At 44.9% G+C, this 12,167-nt stretch overlaps 1 protein-coding gene across 1 annotated transcript in view; it reads left to right on the top strand.

Moving 5' to 3' along the window:
• HECW2 (HECT, C2 and WW domain containing E3 ubiquitin protein ligase 2) overlaps nucleotides 1–12,167 on the top strand; it is a 324,758-nt gene that overhangs the window by 187,378 nt on the left and 125,213 nt on the right. Inside the window, exon 5 of the mRNA XM_025209949.1 lies at nucleotides 4,877–4,949. Within this exon, the coding sequence (XP_025065734.1) occupies nucleotides 4,877–4,949 (73 nt within the window). The remainder of the gene's footprint in view (nucleotides 1–4,876; nucleotides 4,950–12,167) is intronic.

The raw sequence follows: 12,167 nt of genomic DNA on the forward strand, positions 1-12,167 counted from the left end.
TGGCGGCTAGAAGGAGCTGCCGCTGCCTGGGCTGCCTTCAAAGGCAGTTCAGCTGTAGAGCTGCCCCAGCCCCACTGCCTATCCAGGGGGTGGCAGGATTCACCATGGGCCGGATGCCACCTGGGCTAGGTGGGACCGAGGAACCCACTGCAGATCAGACAAAGTTCGTCTGTTGGCCAGATACAGCCTGTGGGCTGTATTTTGCCCACTCCTGAGTTAGACTAATCCTTGCGACCCGGCAGATGTTAGCTGTTGGATCAGGAGGGTGGAGGATCACACAGTGACTTGTCTGAGTATATTTTGAAAACTGTGCACTTTGGGCCTGATTTTGAAAGTTGTGCGCTTTGGGTCTGATTCTGCAAGGTACTGAACACCTTCAGTGTGAGTTTATAATGCATCTTATAAGGGCTACTCAGCACTTTGCAGGATCAAGACTGTTCATCCTATTTTGTGTGCGTGCGCACGTGTGTGTGTGTGTGTATGCATTACTTGCAAGTGTCCTGAATAAACACTGCTGTGACACTAATTTAATGCTTATCATGAGCATTTTTTCCTCTGGAAGGCTGTGTTAAGGGATGTATTTCTTCCATGATAGTATTTTTTTGCATTTGGGATTGCCTTTGTCTTCACTTTGTAACAGTTAAAACTCCAGTGGGGCAACCCTCCTTAGCCCCACCCCTCACTGCTGATTAGCCACTGGGCCCCTTGGCCAATCAGCAGCAAGGGATGGGGCTACACAAGAAGACCACCTCCCTGACTCCCTGGTGGGAACTCTGCTCCCCCTAGCTTTTCATACCCGAGCTCTAGGCACAGCCAGTAGAATCGTGAGGACAATTGATTGACATGTATTTCCACCAATGAACTGAAAAACAGGACTTTTTGCAGTCTGGTCCTCATTGAGAAACAGACACGGGACAAAGGGTTTAAAAACAGGATGGTCCGGTATAAAACTGGACCAGTGGCCACCCTCAAATATCTGAGGTTATATGTGAACATTATTTTGCTGTCTTTCTTTCAGTATTCACTTGATTTCTTTCAGAAGTCAGTTCAGGGTCCCTAATGCTTTTTATACTCAAAATAACAGTACTTGTCCTCTAATATAAGTATATGTTATCTAAGCATACTCATTTGGTTTTTTTTTTGCTGGGAGCGCAGGATTCCAACTAGTTGTGAGACTTTTCCATGATGGATTTAGTCCATAGTGGTATTTACTAAATACACCACATAGAACTATCTGGCATCATTGTAGGACCTAAAACCTTTCAGTGTTTCCAGTGTGAAGCTGGAGGATACAGCATCCTGTTGGCATGTTTCATAGAAACCCTGATATGTGGGTTATGTCAGTTATGACAGAGACAAGACATGCTCATGCTTTTTATCTGTGGTAAATCGTTTTCTGCTGGAAAGAAAACAAGTCTATTCTCTGCTCAGATTTTTCCCAGATGAGATAGAACATTGCCTCTCTAAATAAGTTTTCTACATTCTCTATTTACCATTAGTGGAATCAAAAGAAAGAATTGAAATTGCTCTTCTGTTTATATTGAAATCAAATAAAAATGGATCCTGACCGATCTTATGCATTGGGGTCTGTGTCTGCTTTACTGAGGACTCCTTGGCAGTGAAACTGCCTCAGAACAGATAGGCGTAAGGAGATTACATAGTATAATTAAGGGTGTGTGTGAGTGGGGTACCACCTCGGGTGCTCATTTAGCATCAGTATGAGCTGCATTCTTCTACTTGGAACCCCTTCCCCCTGCCCTGGAAGGTGGAAGCCTCACTATGCAGGGCATCAAAATTGCTTATTCCGCCTCTGAACATATTGTTCATTTAAAGCTGAAATATGTGGAGGCATATTTTCTGTAAATATAATAATTTACATAATAATTGGGTGCTACAGTCTGTCATTTAGCCATCAGTAGTGTGGTCTAAACTGTGGCTTGGAACACCTTCCCCCTGCCCTGGAAGGTGGAAGCCTCACTATGCAGGGCATCAAAATTGCTTATTCCGCCTCTGAACATATTGTTCATTTAAAGCTGAAATATGTGGAGGCATATTTTCTGTAAATATAATAATTTACATAATAATTGGGTGCTACAGTCTGTCATTTAGCCATCAGTAGTGTGGTCTAAACTGTGACAATGACTCAGCACAAAAAATATACTTAGAATCAGCAAGTTCTTTTCTATAATGAATAACATTTATAACAAGCAATCGATACGAGCATGAGCCAAAAACCGTAAATTGAAAACTACACAGTTCCTGTGACCCTTGATGTCTAGACTAACCTTGCCAGTGACATTTCCATTTGCTTCGCAAGTATGTGCGCAAAGGAGAGGAAACTGAGCTGGAATTAACCCATTGTTCTTTGACAGCCAGGTCACTTTTGGTGCGTGCTGACAGTTTATTTACCCATATAAAGTCATTTGGAATAGCAGTTTCCTAGTCAATGAGAAAGACGATGAAATTTAGGACACTACCTTGAGAAATGTTATTGTGTACGCAATGGTGAATCATAGCCGTAATAGTAAGAAAAGGATATATGACCTGCAATATAAACAGTGCAACTTCCTCTTACCGTACATCCTTTCTGAAAATCATCAATGCCAATGGAGACCTGAGACACCAGTGTTATCGCTCTTTTTTTCATCATTTTCATATTTAGCTAGGATTTTGCTAGAGAAAATTCTTAGATATCTAGTACAGATTAATTCTTACTGTTGCTTTGTTTTTTTTATCTAATTATGGTATGCATATGAAAACCAAAAACTGATGTAGCAATATTTGTAAAAATGTTAAGAATAAAGTAGTTGAAAAGATGGCCATTATATTTTCATCTGATATAAAGCAGAGGTTTCCCCATTTCCCCGACCCAGTGTTTCAAAATTCCAAGACCAGAGGGGACTTTAATAGTCATTTATAAGGGAGTCTGACCAAGACAGGCCACTGAACCTTATCCACTGATTTCTTCATCAGTCCCATAACTTCTCTTTGGCTTTCAGTGAGATGTCCAAGGCGGATCCAACCTATTGGTAATTGCTGCTGATCTGTAGTATATTTCTATAAGTTTACACTCCCGCTATGGTTATATTTATGGAAGCAGGTCATATAATTTCCACTGCATTTCCTTTTATGCCCTCATTTACTTGCATTTTTTCTTAATTTATTTTTATTTCTTTTAAATGTAAAATGTGACAGGTAACTTCATGTTTTATTGCAAATATAAACCAGTGTACAACCTAAAGTGTGTTCAGGTATATCACTTTGTCAAATGTTATCATTTGGTTAACACGTCTGGAGTCTTCCTTCACCTTGCCTTAGAGATTCATTTCCATCAGTGTGGGGAAACTTGCCTGTTCTCTGCTGGATGAGAGGCTAGTGTTTCTTTTTGGAACCAGTTCTCTGACACTCAACTGATCCCTTCAACTGAACTGTAAACTAAAGGTCCATCTTTGTGATAAGTGACACAAAAGGATGCAGACTATGCACGGGAACAAGCAAAATCTCCTCCAAAATATTGTGTTCATGAAGGAGACAATAGGACAGATTCAGTTTTAACAGGCAAAACTTTAAAAAGCAAAACCCAGATAAAACAAAAACAAAACAGAAATTCCTCATCAGGGAGAATTGAAATTCACCTCAGTTAGTCTGAGTTTCTCAAGCATCGCACTTAGAAATCTGATGTGTTTTTTTTTGTCACAAAGGTTTTTATTAATAAATCTTAATTCTTTTGATAACTTTGTCTCAATGTCTTCACTGGCCCATGTCTTTTCTGTTGAACAATGAATGGCCCATCTGTAGAAAGCAATGAAGTGCTGTATAATGTCTGTAGTTAGCTCACACTTAAGACTTAAATGCCAATGCACATTTAGTTTTGGAGAAATCCCAACACTTGTGAGTGAGAGCTTTCATTTCCTTTGCATGTGCAGTGGTTCATATGCTGTGTGTGATCTCCAGGGATCCTAGAAATCAGTTTGCCATGAAAAAATGTGGAATTTGTGTTTTTACAGAGAATCTTTAGAACAGCTGGGAAAAAATTGTTACTGAAAATAAAATGCTGGTTCCCCACTGGGAGCCAGTGTTTCTTATGGGTGCTGCAGCAGCCTGCTGCAGGGGAAAAGCCGCTGGCACACAAGGCAGCAGCAAAGATGGCAGCCACCCTTTCCTCCCTCTGCCTCTGATTGGCAGAGAGGGCTGCCCATTGTGAGGCCCTACCCCTCTCTGCCAGTTACTAGTGATGGGTGGGGGCTGCATGAACAGCAGCTCTTTTGGCCAATCAGCAATGAGGGGCAGGGCCACTGCAAGGGCCTCTTGGCCAGTCAGCATTGTAGGGGGCTTGCTACAGAAAAACATGGATTTTTGTGTGTGTTTTATTGGACAATTTTGCTTTTTTTATCGTGGAAGACCAGGATCCCTAGTGATGTCTGTATTGCACTGGGGAATAGATATGGGAGAGCAAACAGGAGGGGCAATTGGACTGGGTCACCAAGTGTTTTCTGGCCCCTAAACAGCTGAAGGCTTAATTCTACAGGGCATTCCACACATCTGCAGTCCTCCACCTATATATATGCATGTAGGTGGAGGACTCTCAAGATTTTGCCTCTTTTCTGTTAATATCTGTCCATACCCCTGCTATTGCAGCATTGAGACGTCACAAATAGTAGTTGGCATCCTAGACATCCTAGACATTTCAAAGAATCAGGGGAGGACAGTAACGAATGCCAGTACCTCCAGACCATCTTTTTTGCCTGTGGTCAGCTCTGCACCCAGGCTCTTTTCCAGAGTACTATTTTATACTTGCATAATTGTCCTCGTGTAAATAAAAATAAATGAAAACTGTAATGATACATGATGCACTTTTATTTTTCCCTCTCTTCAGATGGGGATGGAAGGCACAGAGGAAGGTGCTTCTGGTCAGCATTCTCGGAAATTAGTCAGCTTTACACTTTCAGGTAAGACTTAATATTTTTTATTTAGTACTTCTGCTTTATCAGTAGAAACTGAACTGAAACAGATTTTAGTAATAAATGTGCATTTCTCTGTGTTATTTCTATTCATATAGACATACACTATATATATATATATATATATATATAAAAACAAACAAAACAAATTTGGGGGTTTCAGAAGTATCTTGCATTATTCTGCAACAGAAAGCTGTACCTTGGGTGGATTTTGATTCATTCTAATTTTCAATTGAACAGAAACTATTGTACAGAAATGTTCAAAGATGGAATATACCTTGGGAAACAAATACAAATCTTTTCCCCCACCTCCTGAACACCCTCCCACTTCCCCTCTGTGCTCAGTGACATGTCTTTTTCCCCTTTTGTTTCCCCTTTCTCTACTTATGCCTCTGAGGGCAGGAAGAGGAGAATTGCCTACCACTGCTGCTGTACTGGCCACTCCTGTCTCACTCTAACTGGGGTCATGAAGGAGACAATAGGACAGATTCAGTTTTAACAGGCAAAACTTTAAAAAGCAAAACCCAGATAAAACAAAAACAAAACAGAAATTCCTCATCAGGGAGAATTGAAATTCACCTCAGTTAGTCTGAGTTTCTCAAGCATCGCACTTAGAAATCTGATGTGTTTTTTTTTGTCACAAAGGTTTTTATTAATAAATCTTAATTCTTTTGATAACTTTGTCTCAATGTCTTCACTGGCCCATGTCTTTTCTGTTGAACAATGAATGGCCCATCTGTAGAAAGCAATGAAGTGCTGTATAATGTCTGTAGTTAGCTCACACTTAAGACTTAAATGCCAATGCACATTTAGTTTTGGAGAAATCCCAACACTTGTGAGTGAGAGCTTTCATTTCCTTTGCATGTGCAGTGGTTCATATGCTGTGTGTGATCTCCAGGGATCCTAGAAATCAGTTTGCCATGAAAAAATGTGGAATTTGTGTTTTTACAGAGAATCTTTAGAACAGCTGGGAAAAAATTGTTACTGAAAATAAAATGCTGGTTCCCCACTGGGAGCCAGTGTTTCTTATGGGTGCTGCAGCAGCCTGCTGCAGGGGAAAAGCCGCTGGCACACAAGGCAGCAGCAAAGATGGCAGCCACCCTTTCCTCCCTCTGCCTCTGATTGGCAGAGAGGGCTGCCCATTGTGAGGCCCTACCCCTCTCTGCCAGTTACTAGTGATGGGTGGGGGCTGCATGAACAGCAGCTCTTTTGGCCAATCAGCAATGAGGGGCAGGGCCACTGCAAGGGCCTCTTGGCCAGTCAGCATTGTAGGGGGCTTGCTACAGAAAAACATGGATTTTTGTGTGTGTTTTATTGGACAATTTTGCTTTTTTTATCGTGGAAGACCAGGATCCCTAGTGATGTCTGTATTGCACTGGGGAATAGATATGGGAGAGCAAACAGGAGGGGCAATTGGACTGGGTCACCAAGTGTTTTCTGGCCCCTAAACAGCTGAAGGCTTAATTCTACAGGGCATTCCACACATCTGCAGTCCTCCACCTATATATATGCATGTAGGTGGAGGACTCTCAAGATTTTGCCTCTTTTCTGTTAATATCTGTCCATACCCCTGCTATTGCAGCATTGAGACGTCACAAATAGTAGTTGGCATCCTAGACATCCTAGACATTTCAAAGAATCAGGGGAGGACAGTAACGAATGCCAGTACCTCCAGACCATCTTTTTTGCCTGTGGTCAGCTCTGCACCCAGGCTCTTTTCCAGAGTACTATTTTATACTTGCATAATTGTCCTCGTGTAAATAAAAATAAATGAAAACTGTAATGATACATGATGCACTTTTATTTTTCCCTCTCTTCAGATGGGGATGGAAGGCACAGAGGAAGGTGCTTCTGGTCAGCATTCTCGGAAATTAGTCAGCTTTACACTTTCAGGTAAGACTTAATATTTTTTATTTAGTACTTCTGCTTTATCAGTAGAAACTGAACTGAAACAGATTTTAGTAATAAATGTGCATTTCTCTGTGTTATTTCTATTCATATAGACATACACTATATATATATATATATATATATAAAAACAAACAAAACAAATTTGGGGGTTTCAGAAGTATCTTGCATTATTCTGCAACAGAAAGCTGTACCTTGGGTGGATTTTGATTCATTCTAATTTTCAATTGAACAGAAACTATTGTACAGAAATGTTCAAAGATGGAATATACCTTGGGAAACAAATACAAATCTTTTCCCCCACCTCCTGAACACCCTCCCACTTCCCCTCTGTGCTCAGTGACATGTCTTTTTCCCCTTTTGTTTCCCCTTTCTCTACTTATGCCTCTGAGGGCAGGAAGAGGAGAATTGCCTACCACTGCTGCTGTACTGGCCACTCCTGTCTCACTCTAACTGGGGCGGTGGGGAGTGGCTGCATGGGCAGCTGGGCTCAGTCAGGGTCAGCAGTGGTGTCAGGATGGTGGGGAACAACCAAGGAGACTGGGCAGGGAGGAGGAACTCACCTGCTGCCACCACTGCTGTCCCTGGCTGAGCCTGGCTCCTTGCGTAGCCCAGCTAGAGTGGGATAAAAGTGGCTCTGGAGCCTTCTGCCTCAGTCCGCCCCAGATCAGCCAGTCTTAGTGGTGGGTGGGGGTAGGAAGAACAGAAGGAGAGAGAGTGTGCTGCTGAGGATGGAGGGGAAGAGAGGAGGGTGTTGAACGGGGGGGAGATACTTACCTGCTTTGGGAAATTAAGAAAAGTTCCCAGCTGCTGGTCCTACAGCGTGGCCACAAACGGGTATGACTGTACCACTGCACTCTCTCTGGATCCACCCTTGCGCATTGGCCATGTAGGTATGTGGCTTCATGTACACACCCATTGTGGATGCGCAAGTGGGTGTAAGTCAGGAAAACATAGTAAGACAAAAACCTGTGACTAAAGGGTGTGGAGAGAGGAGGAGGAAGAGTTCCTCCCATATTTTAGCCCCAGTAGCTGAGCAGGTCCAAGAAGAATTCCTGAACCTGGGCTCTAAGCTCCTTACTTAGAGGGGTTTGAACCTTTGTCCCTTTGATATCCGGCATAGCAGTCACCACTCCACCACACGTAAGGCATTATCCAGGCCCTTTTCCAGCATTCCTTTTAAATCTGGAAGTCAAGAAAAGGAGCTGTGTAGAGCCAGGAGGAAATGAACAAGCTGGAGGGTACATTGATCAGTGAGATGGATGCAGCTCTGGGTGAGAGCAGGCCTTAGGTTCTGTCCTGGACCCTTGCTGTCAGTGAAATTCCCCATCACACTGCTTTCCATGGATTTTATCCAGTAACTAGTAAATGCAAACTGTAATGGCTCAGCTTCCAAAGAGGGTATGTTTAATGCCTAACACATGGTATGGTTGTTGGAGCACCGTACTAAAAAGTCAGAAAGAAAGGGTTCAAGTCCTCTCTGGGCAAGGGACTTAAGTCTTCTATTTCTTGGGCAAGTGCTTTAGCCATTTAGCTATTGGGGCTAAAAATGGAATAGCTTTTCAACTCCTCCATTTTTCTAGACTGGCCAAGCCAGTGCATGGACATAGTGCAGGGGTAACAGAATCGCATCTTGTGCATGGATGCCAAAAATAACACACAACTGGAAAACTGCCATTTAGGGACATGCAGTGTAACATAATCCCACCATTCCTCTTTAGCTGCTTTTGTCTTGTGTAGGAGCAGATTCTAATGGCTTGAAGAACATAATATCATTGAGGACTTGTATATGTTGAAAGCAGGCCAGATTCACTAATTTCCAGCAAGTGTAATATTTGATACATCTTAAAAAGAGAAGTCCGGAAACATTCAGTGTGGCCTATTGAAGATATTTCTCAGATTGAGGAATAGTAGCTTTTCTGCAGATAGGTACAATCAAATGAAGTACCAGTCTGATCACTTAGGGAGAGAGAGAGAGAGAATTAGAAAGTCCAGTGATGCTGATTATGAAGTGCTGTAAAATTATTTTTATATTAGTAGTACACAAAGGGTTAAATTATTAATAAACAAAATGATTGAGGACCAGATTGTGCCATCTTTACAGCACATTGGCAAATCCAGTACTAAATCTTGAAGAACATGTTAAGACTAGAATACATGGAAACTGCCTTTTGGAACAGGCAGTTAGTGGGGATGAAACCACAACAAGGTTTATACATAGGGTGACTATATAATTTTTAAGGAAATCTGGGACACTGCCCTTCCCATCGCCTCCACTAGTGGAACTGCTGCAGGCAGAAGCAGGTAGGCAAGGGTGCAGGGCACAGTCCGGTGGAGTGGCCTGGTATGATGGGTGGGTGGGCAGGCAGCTGCCACTGCTGCTGCGGTGTGGGAGCAAGGGGGGTGGACTGGAGCAGTGCCCAGCTCAGCCTACCTCCCACCCACCTCCACCCATTGCTCAGGAAGAGCCCAGATGGGTATGTGCAGGTGGCAGCAGCAATGCCTGCCTGCCTGGTGTACCAGGCCACTCTGCTTCCATGCCAGACTGTACCGTGCTCCCCTGTCCTCCTGCCTCTGCCTGCAGCAGCCGATTCTGGGACTCTTCTTGCAATTTTCACCAAGCCGGGATGCCAGGATGGCCTATGAAATCCAGGAATGTCCCAGATAAACTGGGACGTATGGTCACCCTATCTATATAAAGAATTATAAAAAACAATAGAGCATATTTGCACCATGTCAGTATGTAGAGGAGCAGCACTGTCAAAACATTCCTGCCCAGCCCTCTCCTGCTCTGTTCATGCCAAATTCAAAAAAATGTAATGCAGCTGGTTTTTTGGTGCATGCCGATGGTACGCTCAAGATTGAGCGTGCTTGGTAGAGCAGTTATGCTACTTTTTTTTCATCATTTGGTACACACACAGCAGGATTAAATGGATGGGGTGTGTCATGATACTGTTCATGGGAGTGGTCCAACATATTGTAGACAGGCCCACACAGCTAATCCTATAGGTTACCACAGGATTATGTCACTATATGTTTTATTGAATGATACATTCTAAGAGATTCTGGAAGTATTCTGTGTCTTGGGAAAAGATGATTTTTGTCTTTGGTGAGGGGGGGCATCACTTCTATCTTATAGTTTCATAGTTTCATAGTTTTAGGGTCGGAAGGGACCTAATAGATCTTCTAGCCCGACCCCCCGCCAGGGCGGGAGAACAACAAAAAAAACCCTAAAAACAAAAACGGGACTCAAATGAGTCCAGCCAGGTAGGCATCCAGCCTCTTCTTAAAGACCCCCAGGGTAGGGGCCAGCACCACCTCCCTTGGAAGTTGGTTCCAGCTCCTAGCCGCCCTAACTGTGAAGTAATTTTTTCGGATGTCCAATCTGTACCTCCTCTCCATCAACTTGTGCCCATTACTCCTTGTTATGCCAGCGGGGGCTAGGGGAAACAGCGTCTCCCCCAAACCCTTCTGGTTCCCCCTAGTGAGTTTATAGACGGTCACCAGGTCCCCCCTCAGCCTTCTCTTGTGGAGGCTGAATAGGTTCAGGTCCCGCAGTCTCTCACTGTAGGGTCTGCCCTACATTCTTGTAAGACAGAATTCTTTACAATACTGGTTTTTGTTAAGTGACTGAAAGATGCTGCCTTCCTGTGTTTAGCCACAGAAGATGAGGCATAGAACTAGTACAGTTAGCTAGAAAAGGTTCTGCTGGCTAACATACTAGAAGTAGAAGTGCACCGATACATCAGTTTGATATCGGCTCGGTACCGATATAAAGAAAATTATCTATATCAGATATTAGCCTTAAGTGGCCAATAATTGGGCCAATAAATGCCCTTGCTGTGCTCAGCTGCAGCATAGCATGTAGGCAGTGAAGACACAGCCCGCAGCGCGGAGAGCTGCCTCCAGCTGGTTGGGGGGGGTGGGGGGCAGTTCAAGGCCTTACTGTGAGGGAGGCAGGAACTGGAACTGGAGCAGGGGCAAGTGCCGCCCAGTTGGGGCAGGCAGGCGGGGCATGAAGCCTCAGCTCGTCCAGGGATGTGGGATGGAGCAGGGCTCATCCAGGGGGCATGGGGCAGGTGGAGGCGGCTTGTCTACCAGCTCCCACTGCTGCAGCTATCACTCATCTGGGAGGGCAAGGTGGGGTGGGGGGCATGTGCCCTTGGATCTGCACGGTGGACTGGGGCCGGGCCAGTTCTCAGCGGAGCCTGGGCTGGGCAGGGGGCAGTACTGCTGGGAGGGAGCTACAGGGGGGGCTGCAGCCACCCCAAAATTTGCTGTAACCCCCTCATAGCCCCCACTCCCAGTGTTTCTGCCACCCACCCTGCGCCCCACCTGGATGGCCCAGGTTTTGTGGAGAACAGCCCCGGCCCACCCTGCCCAGTGCAGATCTGGGGGCACACGCTCCCCCGTGCCCTCCCAGATGAGTGGCAGCAGCAGCAGCCATGCATGCCTCCCCCCGCATCCCCCCGATGAGCCCTGCTCTATCCTGCGCCCCGCAGACAAGCTGCAGCTTCATCCCTGGCCTGCCCTCCCTGACTGGGCAGCACTTGCCCCAGCCCCTGCCTCCCTCCCTCACAGCGGGGCCTTGATCTGCCCCCCCACTCCCCTTCCCTTCTCCCTCCTTCCCCTGTCCCTTCTCCTACCACACCAGACTTACATGCTGCAGGCAGTGTATCAGATATTGGATCAGTATCAGCTGATATGCCTCCTTAAATATTGGCTATTGGCATAAACATTGCATGCTTTGTGAGGCTGGGGTGGCATGGTGACCACACACAGGCAGCGGTGGCAGTGTCGTCGGCGGGGTCATGGTGGTGGTGAGGGGGGAGGGTGGCAATGACCCACAGGCGCCATCAGCAGTGGCCCAGCTTAGGGGGTGTACTGCCAATCTCAGGGGGTGCATGTGCACCCACATGCACCCCGTACGTGTCACCAATGGCTATCGGTACTGTTCTCAAAAATCCCTATTGGTACATCCCTAACTCGAAGCCTCTATTTTGGAGCTGAAGAATGAGGGGTCCATTCCCAGATCCTGGTGTGAGTTTAATTACAAAGATATCAGTAGTGACTCTCAAGTGATATTGAAATATAAACATAAATCATGACAAATCAAATGTTTCTTGTTTCAGTGATTGCGTTACTCTCCAAATCTGGCGCAATCTCTCTTAAGAAGACTGCTTGGGTGTCTTTACATGTGCTCCACAGTGTGGGGAAGGGCTAGCATTTTAATTAGAGCAACTCTTGGGAGCCGCTCTAATTAAAACACCCACAGCTTCTTGTGTATTCAGCGTCGTG

This window comes from Alligator sinensis, unplaced genomic scaffold, assembly GCF_000455745.1.
Source record: "Alligator sinensis unplaced genomic scaffold, ASM45574v1 scaffold784_1, whole genome shotgun sequence".
NCBI lineage: Eukaryota > Metazoa > Chordata > Crocodylia > Alligatoridae > Alligator > Alligator sinensis.